Source organism: Canis lupus, chromosome 3 (genome assembly GCF_003254725.2).
Source record: "Canis lupus dingo isolate Sandy chromosome 3, ASM325472v2, whole genome shotgun sequence".
NCBI lineage: Eukaryota > Metazoa > Chordata > Mammalia > Carnivora > Canidae > Canis > Canis lupus.
The window spans coordinates 37,968,488-37,988,748 of record NC_064245.1 but is presented as its reverse complement, the minus strand read 5'-3'; the positions used below and the strand labels follow the sequence as shown (position 1 = coordinate 37,988,748).

At 44.9% G+C, this 20,261-nt stretch overlaps 2 protein-coding genes across 13 annotated transcripts in view; one reads left to right on the top strand and one right to left on the bottom strand.

The window, feature by feature from the left end:
• Positions 1–14,718, top strand: part of FAN1 (FANCD2 and FANCI associated nuclease 1) — a 36,561-nt gene extending 21,843 nt beyond the window's left edge. For 7 of the 8 annotated variants that reach the window (XM_025437695.3, XM_049108007.1, XM_025437697.3 and 4 more), the window contains 8 exons: positions 847–955; positions 2,101–2,220; positions 5,516–5,680; positions 6,171–6,321; positions 9,576–9,679; positions 10,236–10,430; positions 11,113–11,241; positions 14,442–14,718. In XM_025437695.3, coding sequence (XP_025293480.1) covers positions 847–955; positions 2,101–2,220; positions 5,516–5,680; positions 6,171–6,321; positions 9,576–9,679; positions 10,236–10,430; positions 11,113–11,241; positions 14,442–14,579 — 1,111 coding nt within the window. In that variant the 3' untranslated portion in view covers positions 14,580–14,718. The other variant, XM_025437699.3, reaches the window with a different exon arrangement.
• A 2,605-nt stretch (positions 14,719–17,323) lies between these two features.
• The window catches only part of MTMR10 (myotubularin related protein 10), a 52,414-nt gene continuing 49,476 nt past the window's right edge, over positions 17,324–20,261 (bottom strand). For all 5 annotated transcript variants that reach the window (XM_049108012.1, XM_049108010.1, XM_025437702.3 and 2 more), the window contains 2 exons: positions 19,217–19,399; positions 17,324–18,632 (listed from right to left, as the gene is read on the bottom strand). In XM_049108012.1, coding sequence (XP_048963969.1) covers positions 18,039–18,632; positions 19,217–19,399 — 777 coding nt within the window. In that variant the 3' untranslated portion in view covers positions 17,324–18,038. The remainder of the gene's footprint in view (positions 18,633–19,216; positions 19,400–20,261) is intronic.

Sequence of the window (20,261 nt, the reverse complement as noted above, 5' to 3'; positions counted from 1 at the left end):
TAATGACTTAAAAATCATTACCAGGAAAATGGCCTTTAAAGTTAAGAAAAAACTGAATATTTTGCTCAGATTTCATTTGGAAGTATTCTGTAATCCCCATACAGAAAATTTAGCCATTAACTTAAAGGCCCTTCTAGAAATGAAATAACCAATTTAGGGTCGCTATTCCTGAGATACATATGTACATTGGATGAGTTTCTTATGACAAGTTAGATGAATTTATTAACATTGCTCACACCAAACAGTAAGACATACAGTTAAAACAAGTTAATTGGTGATTTTCTTCATAAAAAAAGGAAATCATAGAGAAATCATAGCCAGGGAGTTAGATTACTATAGAACAGAGGTTGGTAGAGGACTTTCATAGGTCATCTGGTCCGTATCTTTGGCTCTGTGGCAGCTGCTAATGTCTGCTGCCCCATAAAGAATGTGAATGAACGAGCAGGAAGTGTGCCAACACTATTTATGGACTGAAATTTGAGTTTCTTATAATTTTCACAGGCCACAGACTGTTATTCTCCTTTTGATTTATTTTAACCATTGGAAAATGTGAAAACCATTCTTAGTCTGCAGAACATACAAAATCAGCTGGCGGGGCCTGGGATTTGGCTGATTTGCTGCCTCCAGCTTAGAAGCTTTCAGGTGGTTCTTATTTTACCCCACCAAGTGCCCCAGAAATAATGGTGGGCTATAAGAATGCAAGTTTGTGGTGTAGAAAATTGTATACAACTGACGGAATTTGGAATATATCATTTTACAAGCTAAGAGTTCAGTCTGCTTTGTCACTTCTTAACTATCTTGCCACAAATCAGATTGCTAAACTGCTGGTGTCCATCTTCATTTTAGATACCATGAGAATTTACCACTCTTTCTGCGCTGTTTTACCGTTGGGTGGATTTATACAAGGATTTTGTCTCGGACTGTTGAGATACTGCAGCGACTTCACATGTATGAGGTTAGAGCAGAAGCCCCAACCCCCTGCCTTTACTGATATGTTAGTGGTAAGCTGTGCAGGGGAGCCTGCCCATTAACATTTCCCACATATTTTGTCAGCATACGGTAATGTCATCAAAGTGTGCTTGATGCGAGCAACCTGCTGTCTCCAGGGCTTAGAAGGAAGGTGGCCAAAGAGGATCAACCATTTCATCTGCTTGTGAGCCGCTGCATGTACCCCAGAATAGCCTGGGGGTCCTGGATGGAGCTGTGCAGGGAGCCTCAGACTGTCTCTCTGTCAGGACTCCATGTGGGACTTGAGAGGTCTTCAGAAATCTCTGAGGAGAAAACCTCACATCTGCTTGTGTTTTCCTGACAACAGGCATGATCCACCTGGAAATAATTTAAAATCACAAATCCGAAATTTGGTCCAGTCCTTCCCTATACAAGATATCATGAGGATGCTAGAGTGAACTTTTGTTGTGTTAACATTTCTATATGGAAAAATGGTATTTTACAAAGAGGATACATAGAACATGGGCTTCTTGACATGAGTCCATGAAACCCAAGAAGATCCATGGGGTTAATTGCAAATGCATAGGGCTTTGTGCTGCACTTTCTGAGGGGAATCGTTAGATCTAGTTTCAGAGATCTGTGAACCACAAAAACTGAAGATTTGTGTATAAAACTAGACCAGAAAATCTCCCTGTTGAGGTGCGGTGTTTGGATGAAGACATTGCTCATTACTATCCTGCTCCCCCCTACCCCATGCCTCACACCATCGGCCGTGTGACCTGCTATGCTCCCAGGGGCTTGTGGGCTGGCAGCCTTGGACCTGTGCTCAGCTGCCTAGAGCTTGATTGTGTGCAGCCCTGCGCCGGTTGACTAGGTGTGCAGAAAATCTCATGCAGTGTTCGCAGAGCTCCCTGTACTCACTCACCAGTTGGTCAGAGAGCTGGGAGGAAAGTAGGGATACCTCGGGGGCTCAGGCCTACTCCAGAGGGATATCTCAGAGTCCTGTTCTCGGCCCGGGGTCCTCAACCTCCTTGTAGAATGGAAGATGTGCTCTCTAAATATACTTTGCCAATCTTATTCGTTACTAAATATAGTTACATTTTTGGATATATGAGTCTATCTAATGAACTTTCTCTGTTGTTGTTGGAACAGGAAGCAGTCAAGGAACTTGAAAGCCTCTTGTCCCAGAGAGTGTATTGTCCTGACAGCAGAGGCCGGTGGTGGGATAGACTAGCTCTCAACTTACACCAGCACTTGAAACGCCTTGAACCGGTATTCAGTAACTAGATACACCTGAGTCTTCCTTAACTTCTGCATATAATACATAGCAAACTCTTAATACCTTAGAAACCTAAATGTAATGAGAATTTTTTTTTTTAACATTCTTCTTTGGTCTGTGTTCTTCTAACTCCCCAAATGCTAACAGAAACATTATATGGCGACAGGACACTTTTCATTGGTTTGGGAGATGGGTTGGTAGTGGGCTCCATGTTGGGGTTTAGGAATTAAGGGAGCAGAAAAATTAGAGGTCCCTGTCCTCAGGAAGGTGCTTTTTGTTTTGGAAATAGTGATTTCATTCATTTTTTGCATGGGGACCTCCAGGTAGAAAGTTTTTATATATATATGTAAGTGTGTGTATATATATATATATATATATACTCATATATATACACACACACACACACACATACGCACACACATGAGTTCAATTTGCCAACATATAGTATAACACCAGGTGCTCATCCCATCAAGTGCCTCCCTCAGTGCCTGTCACCCAGTCACCCCATCCCCACACCCACCTCCGCTTCCACTATCCCTTGTTTGTTTTCCAGAGTTAGGAGTCTCTCATGTTCTGTCTCCCTCTCTAATTTTAACCACTCATTTTCTCTCCTTTTCCCTATAATCCCTTTCACTATTTTTCATATTCCCTGTATGAGTGAAACTATATGATGATTGTCCTTCTCCGACTGACTTACTTCACTCAGCGTAATACCCTCCAGTTCCATCCATGTTGAAGCAAATGGTGGGTATTCATCCTTTCTGATGGCTGAGTAATATTCCATTGTATACATAAACCACATCTTCTTTATCCATTCATCTGTCAATGGAAGTCTGATGGAAGCTGTTTCTTTCCACTGGGAAGTGTATTGTCTGACAAATGCCAACCGGGCTACCTTCTCTTTGGGCCACTGGGATTCTCTGTGGTGGGGATCTTGGGAGTCCAGGATTCTGCCTGCGGGGTTGAGCAGGGCAGGGCCTTGGAAAGCAGCCTTGCTGAGCCCAGAGGTAACAGTGGCCCTTTGTGGAGCTGCCTGAGCTTCCTCCCTGCCAGCCTGTGTTTGCATTGAGCGCAGGGGACCGTGCCTCTGGCAGCTTTTGTTTTTTCCAGCGGCAACATGAAGTGAATCAGGGTGATGTGGAGGTGGAAAAGCTGACCAGGAGTGTGGAAATATGACACACTATTTTTACTGCCTTCAACTGAAAAAGTGCCTTGTTACCTAAAGTGCTTCAAGCTGCTGGAAGCTGTTTCCTTTCTGGGAGGTGGGCGTGGTGACTTCCTTACCTCTTGCTGTTTACTCGGGTTGAAATAGCCAGAGGCAGCGTATGGTAGCCCATAGCCAAATGCAGAGAAAGTTTCTGCTTATGCTGCTTCTTTCTTTCACTGAAATGAAAGTTGGAAAGGGTTTGGATTCTCCGTTGTTCACAACAGTTCTGCTAACAGGTGTGTTCACTCAGGGGCATGGAGGTAAGATGAGCCACTGAGATATGTTTGAGATTGATGGAAAACCCTAGTGCCTCTTAGCCTTTTCTCAAAGATCTTACTGGCCACACTCATAGTCTTCCTCATTTTGTTACTGTCTGGTTCATTTCTTTACATCAGTCTCCGGTGCAGGCATCCATCAGCAGAATTCTTTCTTATTCTTGCAAAGTGCTTAGCAGGTTGCCAGCTGGGTGAGGCGGGGTGACCAGCTGTCCCCTCCCCATGAAGGGGTTAACAGAGCCTGGGGTGTGTCTCCTGCCCTCCTCCTGGTTCCTTTGACCATTCCACTCCTGGTGGTCTGATCTTTCACTGATTTTCAGGTTGTTTTTACTTTTTATTCTCTTATTATATTAGTAGTAACTAATATAATAAATAACAATTCAGCAGCGTTAGTTATAATCACAGTGTTTGTGCCATATTACCAGTATTTCCAGACTGTCATCACTCCAGACAGCAGCTTTGTAGCCAGCTAGTCACTACTGTTCCCTGTTCCCTCCCCACACAGCCCCTGGTGATCTCTAAGCTACTGTCATAGAAACAGACAAATACATAGAAATAATTTGCCTTTCTAGCTAGTTCCTATATTTGTTTTTTCATGACTCTGGCTTATTTCACTCAGCAGCATGTCCATCAGGCTCATCCCTGTTGTAGTAAGCATCAGAATTTCTTCCTTTTCAAAGCTGAATAATACTCAGTGTATGGACAGACCATGTTTTGTTTATCCGTTCATCCCTACATGGACACTTGGTTTGCTTATACTTTTTGGCTATCATGAATAACGCTGCTTATGAACTTGGGTGTAAAAATATCTGTTCAGAACTCCACTTTCAGTTCTTCTGGGTATGTACCCAGAAGTGGCATTGCTGGGTTGGTTATATGGTAATTCTGTGTTTAGCTTTTTGAGGAACTACACATCGACTTTCACAGTGTTGAATCATTCTTTTGTTCCTGTCTGCAATGTGTGTGGGTTCCAGTTTCTCCCACTGCCTTGTCAACACTTACTATTTTCCTTTTTTCTGAGTATAGTCATCCAATTAGGTGTGAAGTGGTATACTGTTGTGGTTTTTAGTGTTTTTCTTCTTTGGTCCAACTCTCTAACCTTAGGAAATGCATTTAACTTCTCCAAACCCGAGATTCTTCCTATAAATGAGGAATCTGGGCCAGGTCTGTGGTTCCTGAGTGCATGTGGAACTTAGCCAGGAGCTCTGAAGTGATCAGATGCCTGAGCCCCCGCCCTGGAGGTGCTCATTCTGCAGATCAGAGGTGGGGACACATGTCTTTTTCCAGAGCTCCCCCAGATGGTGCTCTGAGAACCCCTGAGCTGAGTCTTTCTCTCAGTCTCCTCAGGCCCATAATCCAGGGGCATCCCTGACTTTCTCAGTCTCCCTGAGGGTGTGGTAGATGAGATCAGCCGTGTCTACATTGGATGACCAGGAAGTAGTGTCAGGACCACGGCTACCCATGCTCCAGACATTTATAATCAGGGATTGTGCTTCATCTGTGCAGTAAAAGTAGCAGAATGATGGGGTACCTGGCTGGCTCAGTCGGTAGAGCATGTGACTCTTGATCTGAGGTAGTGTGTCCATGTCCCATGTTGGGCATGGAGCCTACTTAAAAATAAATAAGTAAATAAATGTAGCAGAAGGAGATCTAAGGAAATATCCTTTGTGTCTGGAAGTATTGCTTTGCTCATTTGCTAATTAGCAAAATTGAATAATTAACAGTGGGGTTTCCTGTCATACTAAATTAGCGGATGCTACCATGAGGTCTTTCAGGACCCTGATGTGGGACCATGTTCCTTGCTAGGCTATTAAGTGCATCACAGAAGGGCTGGCAGATCCAGAAGTAAGAACAGGACATCGTCTTTCACTTTATCAGAGAGCTTTGCGCCTGAGAGAGTCTCCAAGCTGTCAAAAGTATAGGCACCTCTTCCATCAGCTACCAGAAATAACCGTGGATGATGTTAAACATGTAAGTAAATATCCTTTGGGCACTTTGCACTTAAATGCATATGCTGCGGATTTTTCTGAATGGAAACAGCCTAAGAACATGCCTTTTCTTTTAGACTTCGAAAACCCTAATGCTTGCTTTGGACAGTGACTCCCTGTTTTCACACCAGTGCCTCCTACATCAGAAGGCTGGGCTGGCTGGGATTTGGTTTTCTTGTGTCCTGGGTTAAATGAATTTCTGTAAAACTCCGCAGTCAGAAGCTCACAGCCTTTGCCAGTTTCTCTTGCTTGGTCCATGTGCCGCCTCACCCCCACCCCTGCCTTAGGCTGGGTCAGTGACCTGTCCACACCCTCACAGGCACCAGAGTGTGGGTCACATGGCCTTGCGCTCTGCTGAGAATAGGTGCGGGGGGTGGGGTGGCATAGGAAGGTGCATTTCTTAAGACATACAGGTCAGGTTTGCAGGGACTATAGCTCAAGTGAGGTTAATGGATGTTCTGCTGCCATCTAAGGTGACCATCACGGGCCGGCTGTGCCCGCAGCACGGAATGGGCAAGTCTGTGTTTGTGATGGAAGCTGAGGGACCCACTGCTCCTGCTATGGTCCTGTGCTCCGTGGAGGAAGTGGCGCTGGCCTATTACAGACGCAGTGGCTTCGACCAGGGTAATGTACAGTGCTTCCCCAGCCTACCCAGTTGCTGGGTGATGCTTTGTCGGCAGCAGGTGCCTGCTGTCTCTCCGTCCTACCCCAGTGGAAAGTGCTGCTGACCTGGGAGGGTGTGGAAAGGATTGTACTAACCATAGTTGTTAAAGGCCACCTTCTTCCATTTAACCAGCACCCACCACCACCGGCCTGTGAGGAACAGTGCTTTCTGATGGGACGTTAGAAGTCAGTGGGACTAATTTTGCTCTCAGAGAGCTTATGTTGGGCCTGGGAGGAGAACAAAGGGCAGAGTATTCCTCTGGTGCTGCCTGGTAACAGCTAGAGGAGGTGGGAGCTGTGGAGCTGGGCCAGGCTGTTCTGGAAAGACTGAGCAGGACTCGTCAGCTAACAACTTTAAGGAGATTAAGAACCAAGTCCTGGGACTGCACAGCACCAGGGGAACCAGAGAAGTTGCTAGAAAGACCAGTGCTTGATTTTCTTTTTTGTGTATTTTTTATTGAAGTTCTATTTCATTAACATACAGGTTATATTAACATAGGAGCAGCAAAGCATTTTGTTTTGTTTTTAAATAATTGACTTACCTCTTGCGTCTTCCGGAATTTCTGGTATGTGTATGTTTATTCGCATCAGCCCCATTTCCCTCTTACTCTCTTTCCAATTTTGGTCCCAGAGAATCAGTGCTAAAGCACTGTGAGGCCCAGTGAAAGAGGAGACGTGGCGAATTTGCCGTCTGATGAGCTTGTCATTCTGTCCTTAGCAAACTGAGGACTGGACTGAACAAGTACTGACTAGAACAAGTAAAATCAAAGGCCATCAGAGAGGAATTGCAGAGGAAGCACCCAACTGCCCACCAGAGACAAGGTGGAGGGAGGCAGGGCTGTTCTCCTGGAGAGGCTCACTCTAGTCCTTCTTGTTTTTTGAAACTTTTTATAAGGAAGCTGTGGAACATGTCTCTGTACAAAAGTGGAGAGGTGCAGTCAGCCCCCTGCACTGCCCAGCTTTGTTTGGTGTTCCTTCCACGCTCCCTGCCCTGGACCGTGGCAGCCCATCCAGACATCCTCTCAGCCCCTGGGGCACCCAACAAGCCCATCCTCCATCCAGGCAGGACTCCCCTGTGTCCATGCCGAAGGGTCATGAGGATTAAAAACATTCTGATACCTTCAAATATGTGAAAATCAGGACCTCATTTCCCTTGAGTATTAGGTCAGTGTTCAGAAGATTAATGAGGGCCACTAAACAACGATGAGTGTTAGAACAGTTGAGATTAATCTGTGTGGTGTCTTTATTCCTCACAGGGAAGGGAGATGCTATAAGGGAACAAGTGCAAACCCCAGTGAAGACAGAGATACCACAGACCTGGAAGGTTAGAAATAAGAGAATGAGCAGCTGTCCCCAGATAAGCCATAGGAGATGCATAAACTGGGCAGGCAGTTGAGGGCAGAGGACAGCAGGGTGCGTGGCAGGCAGGCTGTGAGCCAAACGCAGTGAAACGCTTTCAGTTTAGCCATGAGCCTGAAAAATGGACAGATAATTCCAATTCCAGAGCATAAAGTATTGTTATAGAAAATATTTTCTTCATTGGATAAAATTGATGCAGTGAAAATGAGTGGAACCCTTGCTGTCCATCTGTTTGAGAGGTGGTTTGGGATAAGGACAATCTCAAGCTCCCTTTGGGGGATGTTTATTTCTGCGTTACTCAGAAGGAGCTCACCAAAAATGATTTCACTTATAATACAGTGGGCTATGGTGTAGACTGCTTAGGAGTGCCGGGTTCTGATCACCAGTGTTCTTGCCTAGACAGTGGACAGTGTGCACTCCTGGGCAGGAATCAGGCTGGGAGTCAAGACCCAGCATTACCCCTGGCTGGGCAGGAGCCCAGGATCCCAGGTAAAGCTTGTTGGTGAAAAAGGGTTCGGCTCCAGCCTGGAGGCCTGAGTAAGTTCCAGTTGTTCCTGCTGCTACCTTTGGCATCTCTGAGACAGGCTGCAAGGACATTGGAAGGTGCTGTACCACTTCTGACAAGAGTCTCTGGTCTGTGTACTTTCATAGGGACATATGTGTGGGCACAGCCTGGTCTCTGTTCTGTGTCCTTTGCAGCACTGTGACCTTGTACAGAATAGGACAGGGCCCACCGGCCAGAAGAGCCCTTGTGCCTGCATGTCAAGACAAGGTCGCAGGGGTCAGCACCTCCTTTGGCCAGGGCCGTAATGTGGGGAGAGAGGCACCTGCATGGCCACTATCCCTGGTCAAGTGTGTTGAAGCGCAGAGGACTTACCCTGGAGATAGGTCCATGTGCTGTGCCAAGGCCATGCCCCTGGTCTTGTCGACTCTGCTCCAACACCTACATGGCCTGGACACATGGTCAATTGTCTGAGGTCGTAGCCCAGTCAGTACAGTTTCTATGTGGTGTGAGGAAGGGGTCTGAGCTAGGTTTCTGTAAGAGCCCTGAATCTCAGAAACACTGGGCAGGCATGCATGTCCAGGCCAAAGCTTTGGAACCCTAGGTCCAGTGAGGTGAATGGAGACAGCACCTGCTAGGTCAGAGGGCACGGCCTCCTGGGTGCTCGTCTTTCTCTGGTAGATCTGTTCTGGGAAGCCTTTCTCCAGGCACACTTGGAAGGGACCATGCACCAGAGCCCCGTGTGGGGTTCTTGGCCCACCCACACCCACCAAATTGAACCCCGGAGCCTGAGGAGGGAATCTGCTTTTATTTATTCATCTTTAAACACATTCCTTTTATTTATTTATTTATTTATTTTTTTTTTTTAAACACATTCCTATGTTTCTCACTAAAGTTGGAGAACTGCTACTTTATGGCTCTGAAATGTGTATTTGACTTTTCCCATGGTTACTAAGATTTTTGCTTTTATTTTATAATTTTTAAAAGATTTTATTTATTTCTTCATGAGAGACACAGAGAGAGAGGCAGAGACACAGGCAGAGGGAGAAGCAGGCTGCCTGTGGGGAGCCTGTTGTGGGACTCAGTCCCGGGCCTAGGATCATGCCCTGAGCCAAAGGCAGAGGTTCAACCACTGTGCCAACCAGGCGTCCCCAAGATTTTTGCTTTTAAATGAGCCTTCTGTGTATAAGCAATGTGATGTAAACAAAAGAGCTAGGAATGGCAAGAAAACAGCATTTGCATTTGAAACTAAAATCTATAATTTCCTTCAAATTGAATAAGCAGTAGGTAATGATGGTGGTTTTTTAAAAAACTGAAAAACCTGACTTTCCTGTGTGTGTTGACTTTGTCGTAGGGATTCATGGGGAAGGGTCCACTTTCAGCACGCTGTATGGCCTCCTCCTGTGGGATATAATCTTCATGGATGGGATACCTGACGTCTTCAGAAACGCCTACCAGGTGCTCAAGTTACGCTATGTCCGGCGTGTGCTTTTTAGGCAAGCAGATGCCCCTGCGCTTTGTGACTCTTGCCCACCTGTGCTGTGTGTCTGTGGCTATCAGAAACCTGCCAATTACGGTCTTTTGGATGTGCTAATTCTCTGTAAGAATAGTTTTTAATTTACAATGGGATTCATAGAATTTAAAACGTAGGTCTTTTAAGTTTTAAACTTGAATCTATTTTACCTTTATCATTCCACTCGAAACTTATAAGTTTCTCCAGCTTTGACCTTAATCAGGCTCCTGTCAGGGCCTGGCACCCTCATGTGTGCTGTCACCCCTGCCTGCTCTGAGTGCCACCGATGTAAACTGAAAGCCCTTTTCACCTAACAAACCAGTGCAGTAAGTTGTTCTTAGGTTAGATTACTTAGATACTTTTTACGTATCTTTTGAGAAGAAGAATGTGTCAGTTTAATTCGATGGGCCAGTTTCCAAACATTATAGGTATTGAAAGTTCTTCTGATTAATCCGGTTCTGTCCAGGCACAGTACCCTAGCTTGTTTTCTCCGTAACATAGGCATTCCCATTGGACTTGTGTACAGACAGCTTCTTCGCAAGCCGTGGGCCGGCCATCGAGGCCAGGCTGCAGCTGATTCACAGTGCCCCTGCGGAGAGCCTGCGAGCCTGGGTGGCAGCCGCGTGGCAGGCCCAGGAAGGCAGAGTGGCTTCCATTGTCAGCTGGGATCGCTTTGCTTCTCTTCAGCAAGCTCAGGTGAAAATCTGTAGCAGGATTTGGTCAGAAAGTAACACCTCCCAGTGCTGGGTACCTTTTTGGCAAGATGTGTATATGTGTGTGTGTGTGTGTGTGCATGTATTTATATGTATGTGCGTGTGTATATGTATGTGTGTGCATGTATGTGAGTGTATATATATGTGTGTGTGTGTGTGTATATATATATATATATGAATGTGCCTGTGCATACATACATTTATGTGTGTAATGCCCTAGTCCATATGCCACTGTTACTGATGGGAACACGTCGAGGCACAAAATAAGCCCAGTTATGCCTTCTTCCCCCTAGTTGACAGCTTCCCTTTGCCTGACCTATGACCCTCAGCAGGGAGGATGCTGTTCCTGTCCTTGGAACTCTAAGCCTTCAACACTGTCATAGTCCTGAGTGTTTACACTGAATTCCCTCCTCTTCATCTGTTCTCAGGATTTTCCCATCTAGACAGAAGTATAACTGACCAAAGGAAAACTGATTTCCCAGCGCTTGCCGGTGGGCATTTTGGCCCGTAGCTCTGGAGCCCTGGCACGAGCCGCAGAACGACACGTGGTGTCCTTGGAATCCATTTCTGCTGAATTACACAGTTTTTACATCTTGTGATCACGGAAAGTATCTCAGTATCTCTGTCAAAAGGGAAGGCTAACCATCCATGTATTTTGTGTTCAGGATCTTATTTCCTGCTTGGGCGGCCCTGTCCTCAGTGGTGTGTGCAGGCGCCTGGCTGTGGACTTCCGACACTGCCGAGGTGGCCTCCCGGACCTGGTGGTGTGGAACTCCCAGAGTCATCGTGTTAAGGTCAGCTGCACCAGAAAGGAGAACGCTTTTTCTCTGATAATTGTGTTAGCAATTTAATCAAAGGCTACAACGTAGGCATTTCTTGCATGACTATTAGTAAGATTGAGTCCCTCGAGAGCTATTGGATTGAAGGCCACAGTTCCTTGGTGGCTGTCGGCTGGGACTTCCTCCTCAGCCCCTTGCCTGTGGACCTCTCCTGTCCACTGTGCAGCATTCCACTTGACAGCTCATTTCATCAGAGCAGGCAAGTGAGAAGAGCCAGGGTGTGAGCAAGATGGAAGCCAGTCCCTCACAACCTGATCTCAGAAGGGACATTCCTTCACTTTTGCTGTATTCTTCTGTTAGAAGCAAGTCACAGATTCCAGCCCCCATTCCCAGGGAAGGGATCCTTCAGGGTGTGAACAGCAGGAGGCTAAGGTGACTGGGAGCTGTTCTCTAAGCTCCCCGTGAGTGCCTTGTTACCCGCTGTGACCTCAGGGCCACCCTTGCCCGCACCCTGGTCTTACTCTGCTGCCTGTCCCAGGTTGGTTTTTATTATTGGGCTTTGAGATTAAAAACAATTCTGGATACACGTCCTATATCAGATATATTTCATTCCAGGCTGTGGCTTGTCTTTTCATTCTCATAATAGTGTCTTTTGAAGAGCAGAAATTTTAAGTTTTGACCAAGTCCAACTTCTCTGTTCTTTAATGGATCGTGCTTTTGGGTTCATGGGACATCTCGGACTGGAACTGTGGATTTGAATGTTTCTCCTTGAAGTTCTATCCAGTTTGCTTCATATATTTTGAAGCTCTCTGATTAGATATAAAAACCTAAGGGCCTGTCACGTCCACTTGATGAGTTGATTTCTCCATCATTGTGAAGTGACCCTCCTTTATTTCTGGCAGTGTTCTCTACCCGGAAATTGACTGATACCAATAAATAGCCACTCCAGCATTCCTTTGGTTAGTGCTAACAGGATGTATCTTTTTCTAGTCTCTTACTTTTAACTTATTTTGTCTTTATATCTAGTGGGTTTCTTGTAGGTAGCATTATACATGGGTCTGACTTTTTCATTCAGTTTGAAAACCTCTGCCTTTTAATTGGGTATTTGGACCATTTACAATTGATGTAATTATTGATGATTGGCTTTAAAGCTACCATCTTGATACTTGTTTTCTATTTGTCTCAGCTCTCTTGTTCTTTTCTTGCCTTTTTCTACCTTTTTTTATTTTTTTAAAGGATTGCATTTGAACTCTTAGCTGGCTTGTTATCTGTAGCTCTTTGTTGTAAGTGGTTGATCCAGTGTTGACAGTGTAGATCTTAAATGTATTGTCTTTCAAGTGACGTTAGGCCATTCCGTGTTATAGTATAAAGAACAGAAGTATATTTTTATATCTCTTCTCTTGGCCTTTGTACTGTTCACATATTCCTACATGTTATAAACTCTACATTTTTTTGACTTTCTACAGATGATTACTAAGAATCTTTATATTTATTCACATAGATACAAATTTTTTTCCTCCCTTAGATACAAATTTTTTTCCAAAGATTTATTTATTTTAGGGAGCATGAGCAGGGGGAAGGGCAAAGACAGGGGGAGAGAGAATCGTCAGGCCTCTGCTAAGCATGGAGCCCGACACAGGGCTGGATCCCAGGACCCTGAGGTCATGACCTGAGCCAAAATTAAGAGTCAGATGATCAATTGACTGAGCCATTCAGGTGCCCTGGTAGATAGAAATTCTTACTACTTGTTATTCCTTCATAAAGATCCAGATTTCCACATGCTGTTATCTTCCTTCTGCTTAAAGAACTTTAACACTTTTTGAAATGGAGGCCTGCTAGTAATGAATTATTTAGGTTCTCTATGTCTTTAGTCTTTATTTCACCTGCTTTTTTTTTTTATGATTTTATTTATTCATGCTAGAGAGAGAGAGAGAGAGAGAGGGCAAAGACATAGGCAGAGGGAGAAGCAGGCTCCATGCAGGGAGCCTGACATGGGACTCGATCCTGGGTTTCCAGGACCACGCCCTGGGCTGAAGGCGGCGCTAAACCCCTAAGCCACCTGGGTTGCCCTATTTCATCTGCTTTTGAAAGATATTTTCTCTGAGGAAAGAATTCTATGTTGATAGTTTTTTTCTTTCGGTATACTTTGAAATACTGGTCCAGTTCTCTAGCTTGCATTGTTTTTTAATGATAATTGTGTGGTGTTTCCCTTAAAGCTTTAAAAAATTTTAGCTGCTTTTAGAATATTCCCTTTATCACTGATTATGCAACTCAATTCTGTTTCTTTATGTAGTGTTCTTTATGTTTCTGTGCTTGGGGTTCATTGAGCTGCTTGGATCTTTGGATTTATAGTTTCTGTCAAATTTGGAAAATCTGGGTAGCTTTTATTGATGTTTTGAAGTTCAGTAATCTGCAGTGAATAAAACTGACACAGTTCCTGCCTTCGTGGAACTGATACGTAACAGTTTTATCTTTTGATAAATACCACGAAGAAGTACATAGGAAGGACCCTACTTAGCGGTGTTGCTGGACCTCTCTGAGATGCATTTAAGCTGAGCAAGGACGGGTAAGAAGTCAGACATGTGAAGAACAGGATGTCTTGGGCAGAGGGAATAGCAAGCATATGGAAGGGCCAGCCCTTCAGGGGCACTTGGGTGGCTCAGTTGGTTAGGCGTCTACCTATGGCTCCAGTCATGATCTCAGGGTCCTGGGATCGAGCCCCTCGTCAGGTTCCCTGTTTGCAGAGAGCCTGCTCCTCCGTCTCCTCTGTGCTCGTGCTATCTCTCAAGTAAATAAAAATCTTAAAAATAAAAAAAAAATAAAAGAGGAAGAAGAGCCCTTGTTGGAAAGAGGTTAGTCTTTCTCAGGAACTTTGAAGTGGTTGGCAGGGTCAAGATTATAGTTTTGTAGGTCATGGCAAAAGTTCAGATTTAATTGCAAACGCAACAAAAAGTAATCGAGTTTTAGGCAGGGGAGCAACAATCTAGTGCTTTAAAACTATTTTCCAACTGTGTTTTGAGAATCAATTTACTAATTCTCTGTGAAGAACTGCCTACTTTCTACAGAATAATTCCCAGTGAATTTCATGTTTATATCTCTGTTATATATAGTAGAGCAGTATCAGTGAAAACTACTATAGTGTACTTGGCTATTCTGTTTCAGTAAGATACTAATAACTTTTTTTGATACTAATAACTTTAAAAATCATATTCCAGCTGGTGGAAGTTAAAGGCCCCAATGATCGCCTTTCACATAAGCAGATGATCTGGTTGGATGAGCTGCAGAAGTTGGGGGCCGAAGTAGAAGTCTGCCACGTGGTTGCAGTTGGAGCAAAGAGCAAAAGCCTTTCCTAACTAAGAGCTGTGGTGTCGGGGTGTCTGGTTGTACTTGGACTGATTTTCAGAAGCATAAAGCATGATTACATTTTTAACTTTGATTTTGCTTTGTCAGTAATAAACAAGATCATCGTTGTACAGTGTGTGCATCATAAAACTTGGTCGTGGTTTAATGTACTCCTTGATTCCACATAGCAGGTAATGAACTTTCTAGAAGGTCAGAACCTTGGTGGCCATTTTAGGAAATGGATGCATCTATGTTATTAAACTAGACTTGCATAGCAACTGGAAACCATCCAAACAGGATGTTTTGCAGCTTTTGGTCTTTTATAAAAGTTGGCACACCCAATGTTTCCAGTTAAGCATATTGGAGAGACCTGAATTTAAGGTTTTCTATATGCCGATATATGCAGCTGTTTAACTTTCTTGTTTTATGATTATCTAAGGAGGGCATAAACAATTGAAATTCTTTCTCTGGGAATTAAAAAAATATTCTCATCAAGCCCCTTAACTTTTAACCTGCTCTTACTTACTGGGCCTAAATCATTAAAGGAATGAATAGTCTCTTAAAGGTAATGGTCCTTTTTCATCTGTAGCCTCCCTACTGACTGGAGGGGCAATTTTCTGTATAGACAGTGTAATTACAACAGGGCTACTCACAAGAGCCCCAGGACAAGGTAGGAAGGCAGCTAACCAGAATGAGTGGACCAGGAGTCAGGCGGGGACTCCAGCCTCCCCACAGACTAGTTCTGAGAGGTTCTTAGGGAATATTACTCTCCAGCTTGGTCATTTATTGAATGGAAGGACCGTCCATTAATACCCATATGGCCTTAACTGCAGCCAGTTCTGAAGCCACGTCAAAAATGTTACTGCTCATTAGCTGTTGCTTTAAAGCAGGCAAAAAGACTGAATGGATGACACACACATGACTATCGTTGGAAGAAAATGCCTTTGCTTCTTGAATCACTATGTTCCTGTACATGATTTCGTATTGACAACTACAACAATTTCTGTGGAAATTTTATTTGGCAGTCAAAATTTCCTTCACATTCATCACTGCTAACAGCAAGATCTCTCGTCTTTCCTGCTCATCCTACTTTATTTAACTCAAGTCATAATTTTAGGCACAAAGGTTTTCGTTTTCTCTCAAAATCAAGTTCTAACTACTTGAGGTTACTGCTACGGCAAGCAGGTTTTGTTGAAGGTGTTGACTAATTTTCATCCCCTGTTAGCACAAATTAATATACTTTTCTTAAATAAAGTTAAGACATTTTTGGTTTTAAAACCGTTTCCATCATAAAATAACACACTGTACATCTTTAAGTTCAGTACTAGAAAGTCCCAGGCTGTCTGGTGCCTGTGTGGCATCCTGTGGGCACAGGCTTGTTCGCAGGGCTGTAGGGCCAAAGGGCGTGAAGCGCTCTTCCGTGCAGTGTCCATAACCACACGTAGGACTTCGGTTGCCACCACGTCCTGCCAGCAGAGGTGCCAGGCAGCTTTATAACGGCCAGGACTTAAAACTGTTATAGTTGTTTTTCATATTATGCACGAAAACTGGCACAATAATCATGATAGAACAACTGTCCAGAAAAAATAAAACTAAAAACCGTATTTTACTACATTTGATTATCATACAAAAATATGCACATTTTGTTTTGAAACAGTATTAATAGTACCTAATCTTTTTTAAATTTGTAAATTAAGAAAATTGTTAAGGAGTTGAAATAAATGTGTGAGGAGAGATAATTATAAAGAAATAAATGCTCAACAACCCCTCCAAGCCCAATTTAGAGTAATTTATAATAATAAAAAGGAAGCTTAATCAAAAAGGGAGAATTATTACACTTCTATGGCAGGATATGCTGTGGGATTTTAAGGGGATTGGGACTGGTTTCCAATCAAGGACTATAAAATATTTAATGGCAACAGTGCTATTTACTTATATAAATTGAAAAAGCCCTTATTTTCTAGGCAAAAACATTGGGCTTATCCACAAGACAAATTTCCAAAGACATTTTATAAGAACTTCTGTCCCTTGAGGTCCAGAGACATGAATTCTAAAAAGGCAAGTAATTTGAATAGAAACAGCTATTCATTTCACATAAAGGTGAAAGACTTCTTTGAAAAAACTTGTTTTAGAAAAGATAAACTAGCCACTTCACTATAAATTCTTTTTTTAAAGCTTAAGATGGCAGTTTAACAAACTCTAAGAGCCCAATTTGAACCCCTCCATCCTGTAAACAGGGCCTAGGGTGTGGGCAGGAGTGAGGAGTGGAGGGCAAGGTGCTGAGTGAGGCCTTGGCCTGGGAGCTTCGGCTTGGCCCACACAGCCCTGGCCGGTTCGGGTCCCACCGGCTGACCAAGCACACCCACCCCCCTGTGCTGCTCTGGCTCATGCCACCGGGGAACATTCAAATGGTAGTATTTTGAGAGAAGTACACTTTTCTTTCCCTTCATGGTGACACCTCACCACCAGGAACTTGGTTGGCAGAAGGAGGGCGATGCCTCACAATCCCATCAGTTCTTTCCAATGGGAGGTGCCACCAACAGTGACCCCGCTGCCAATACTGATGGGGGCACCCAGATGCCTCTGGGCGAGACCTCGACTTTCCAGGGTGGGTTCAGCGCCGTCCACACTCACCCCTGCTGCCCTCACACCAACACCCACCTGCCCACAGGCCCACTGTGCCCTCGCTGACCTTCAGATGGGAGGAAATGCACTTTTCGAGACTCCTGGCTCCTGGTATGAAGCTCAGGGGCAGGAGGCCTGTTTTCAATATCCAGCCTTGTAACACTTTGTTGTAAAAACTGGAATTGTGTTTAACTCTGTGTCAGGCTTCAGAGTAACATCAAAGGCACTTCTGTGTTGGCATCATCTATAACAAATGCTTCTAAAGTCAACAGTGCGTATCGTTTTAGTCAACCCTACGATGGTAAAAGCAAACTCGTGATTTTAAAACACAGTGATATACGGTCCTAAACAAAGTGATCTACCATCACTGTCTGCTCAGGGAGCTCAGTCAGAACCGAAGTGACCAGAAACCTGCAGGAATACCCAGGCCTGTGGGGCGTTTCCCAGAATGCCTACTGAACATTAACTTTCTTCCTGTCTGCCTCTGTGCAGTGGTGACCTAGGCTCAGGTAACCCTTACCAGGTGGTAGGGGAAAGTGGCTACAGACAGGATCAATGGCACAGACAAAGCCTGCTCCTCTGCTCATAGGAGTAAGAGTGGGAAGTCTGCCTACAGGTCACCCGAGGCTGAGGCAGCCCTGAGAGGACAGAGAGGTCATGGAAAAGAAGAGGGCTGCCTATCTTTTTGAAAACCTGCGAAGGAAGCAGAATTCAACATGTTTTTAAATATTAGTGCAAATTTCCACTGTTAATCTGACATAGAAAATTCTTAGAGCCTCAAGTGCCTAGGTTAGCAATTGTAAGAGAAGTTTCTGGCTTCCCTCAGCATGTTTAAAAAGTCCATCTCAGTCCTCATTTGCTAGCGTCTCAGTAGATAACCAGATCTTGGCCCCACTTAAAAACTTGCTCAAGGGCGTTCCTGAGATGCTCCGTCTACAGAGGTTGCCCACAGGGCTGAATGGGAAAGCAGACGACAGGAAGTCCGGTGTCCCGGGAGTGGCGTGAGCGCTGACCCGGAAGTACATGCGGCTCTCGTCCGGGCCCGCGTGGCCGGCATCCAGGGACCCGGCCCGGTGCTGCCGCAGCGTCCTGCTGAGCGCGTCCACCTCGTCGGCCAGCAGCGAGAGCTTGTGGAAGGCGGTGATGAAGCCCCCGAGGTGGATCTGGGCCTCAGGCACCCAGCGGAAATAGCACAGTTTCCAGAGCTTCACATGTGTTCCCGAGACATGTGGCAGAATAACGCCATGCAGGTCAGCCGGTTTGGAAAACCATTCTCTAAAATACTGCTCGGCACCATGGTCCTGGCTGGTGGGCGGTGGCGGAGGGTCAGGCTTCGCTTTTAGTATCAATGAATTTCTCCTTGGGACCAAGTCTGGGTCACTGATGATTCCATTCCTTAAGGAACCTGGCATTCCTCTCAGTGTGGAACTGTAGCTTTTCTGTGCAAGAGAGAGGTTGGCATTATTTTTCTGGCGCTGCCCCTTTTGGAAAAACAGGAAAGGTGCAGTGGCAAATAAAAACCTAGGACTATGAAAAAGTGGCTGAACAGCAGCCATCAGGAACATCTTGTTCCTTCCCTGGTAATCCTCATCCCAGTTCTCCTCCACTGGGGTTCCATGGTTTTAGGGACGGACCCTGGCTATTAGTCCTTGCTGCAGGGGGTGGGGAGGTGATACATCCTGTTGGTTAATTTGCTTAAATGCAAATTTCTAAGACTCCTGGGTTAGGAAAAACTATACACCTAGCTCATTCTAGAACGAACAGGCAAGTGGATGGGTTTCAGGAATGCGGCCTCCTAGGCTCAGAGTTGCTATCTGCTAAATCCTAGATGCTGAGAGGCTTTGTAGGCCTCAAAGTCGGGGCATGGTCATTTCAGTTATAAAAGGAATGATCCCTCAAAATCTGCATGGGCAGTGTCGTCAGAAGTGACTTGGCTCTTAATACTCGGTGTTCTGAAAATACGCTTTCTGTTAGGTGTGAGCAAATGCCAGGTTTTAATTGTCAGTGCATTTTTGTGACTTACCTTTGTCCGTTTGAAAGATTTCACAGAACCATTCTGGATGCAGGGCGTGCTCTTTCCAATGTACAAGGGGTTATGGAAAAGAGTGCGATCCTTTGCTGTAAACTGAAGAGACCAGTCCCAAACTGAGGGAAATTTTAAACCCTTTTCGTCACCCAACTGGATATTTTTGCTGATAGCAAATTCCTGCAAAGTAAAATATTTGGATATCTATGAAAAGATGCCAAATAAAAGATTTTCCCACATATATTCCTTTTTTGTGACAAACCCTTCATCACTACCTAAGCTGAATTTTCTGGACTGGAGCAACTTGAGCCCCCCGAGAGAGCAGCATGTTTTGCTTTGAGAGAAGAGACGTTCTTGGCACCTCAGATAAGAGGGACATCTCACACGTAGTATGAGCGAGCAGAGGGCACTTTCTTCTGGAAGCTGAGGAAGCTGGGCCCTCCGAGCAATGAGTATGTTATTAGAAGTGAAACTTCACAAAAATGATACCATAGAGTCTTAAGCATGTTGCAGTAGCTTTGGTACTTGTAGCAGTTTACTTTTTGAGTGCACCATCCTGCACTTTACACAAGTACCTGCTGGGGATAAAACTCTGTTGAGTGGATGTGCGAGATAGTCTCTGGAAGGAAATTACTACTGTCTGTGTGACTGTTTTTCTAAATGGACAGCTACCCGTCGCTTTCCAGTGGCCTTCAAAATCTGAACCACAGCCTAGAAGCAGGGAGGAGGGAATCCACCTCTCCCTGCAGTCCTAAAGTTTGGCCAAGGCCACAAAGACCATGCAGTGGCTGGGCCTCCTGCTCCCCGCAGCCCACCTCCAGCCTGCTCCGGGTTCACATGACCTGGTGACCCAGTGGCATGACACTGTGGGGTGACAGCCCACCACTTCTGTGTGGAGGAGGTGAGGATCATCTCAAACAATGCAACTGCACTTAGGTGGAGAAAGGACCCTTGGGGACACTTGGGTGGTTCAGTGGTTGAGCGTCTGCCTTTGGCTCAGGGCGTGATCACGGGGATCCTGGGACTGAGTCCCCGGATCAGG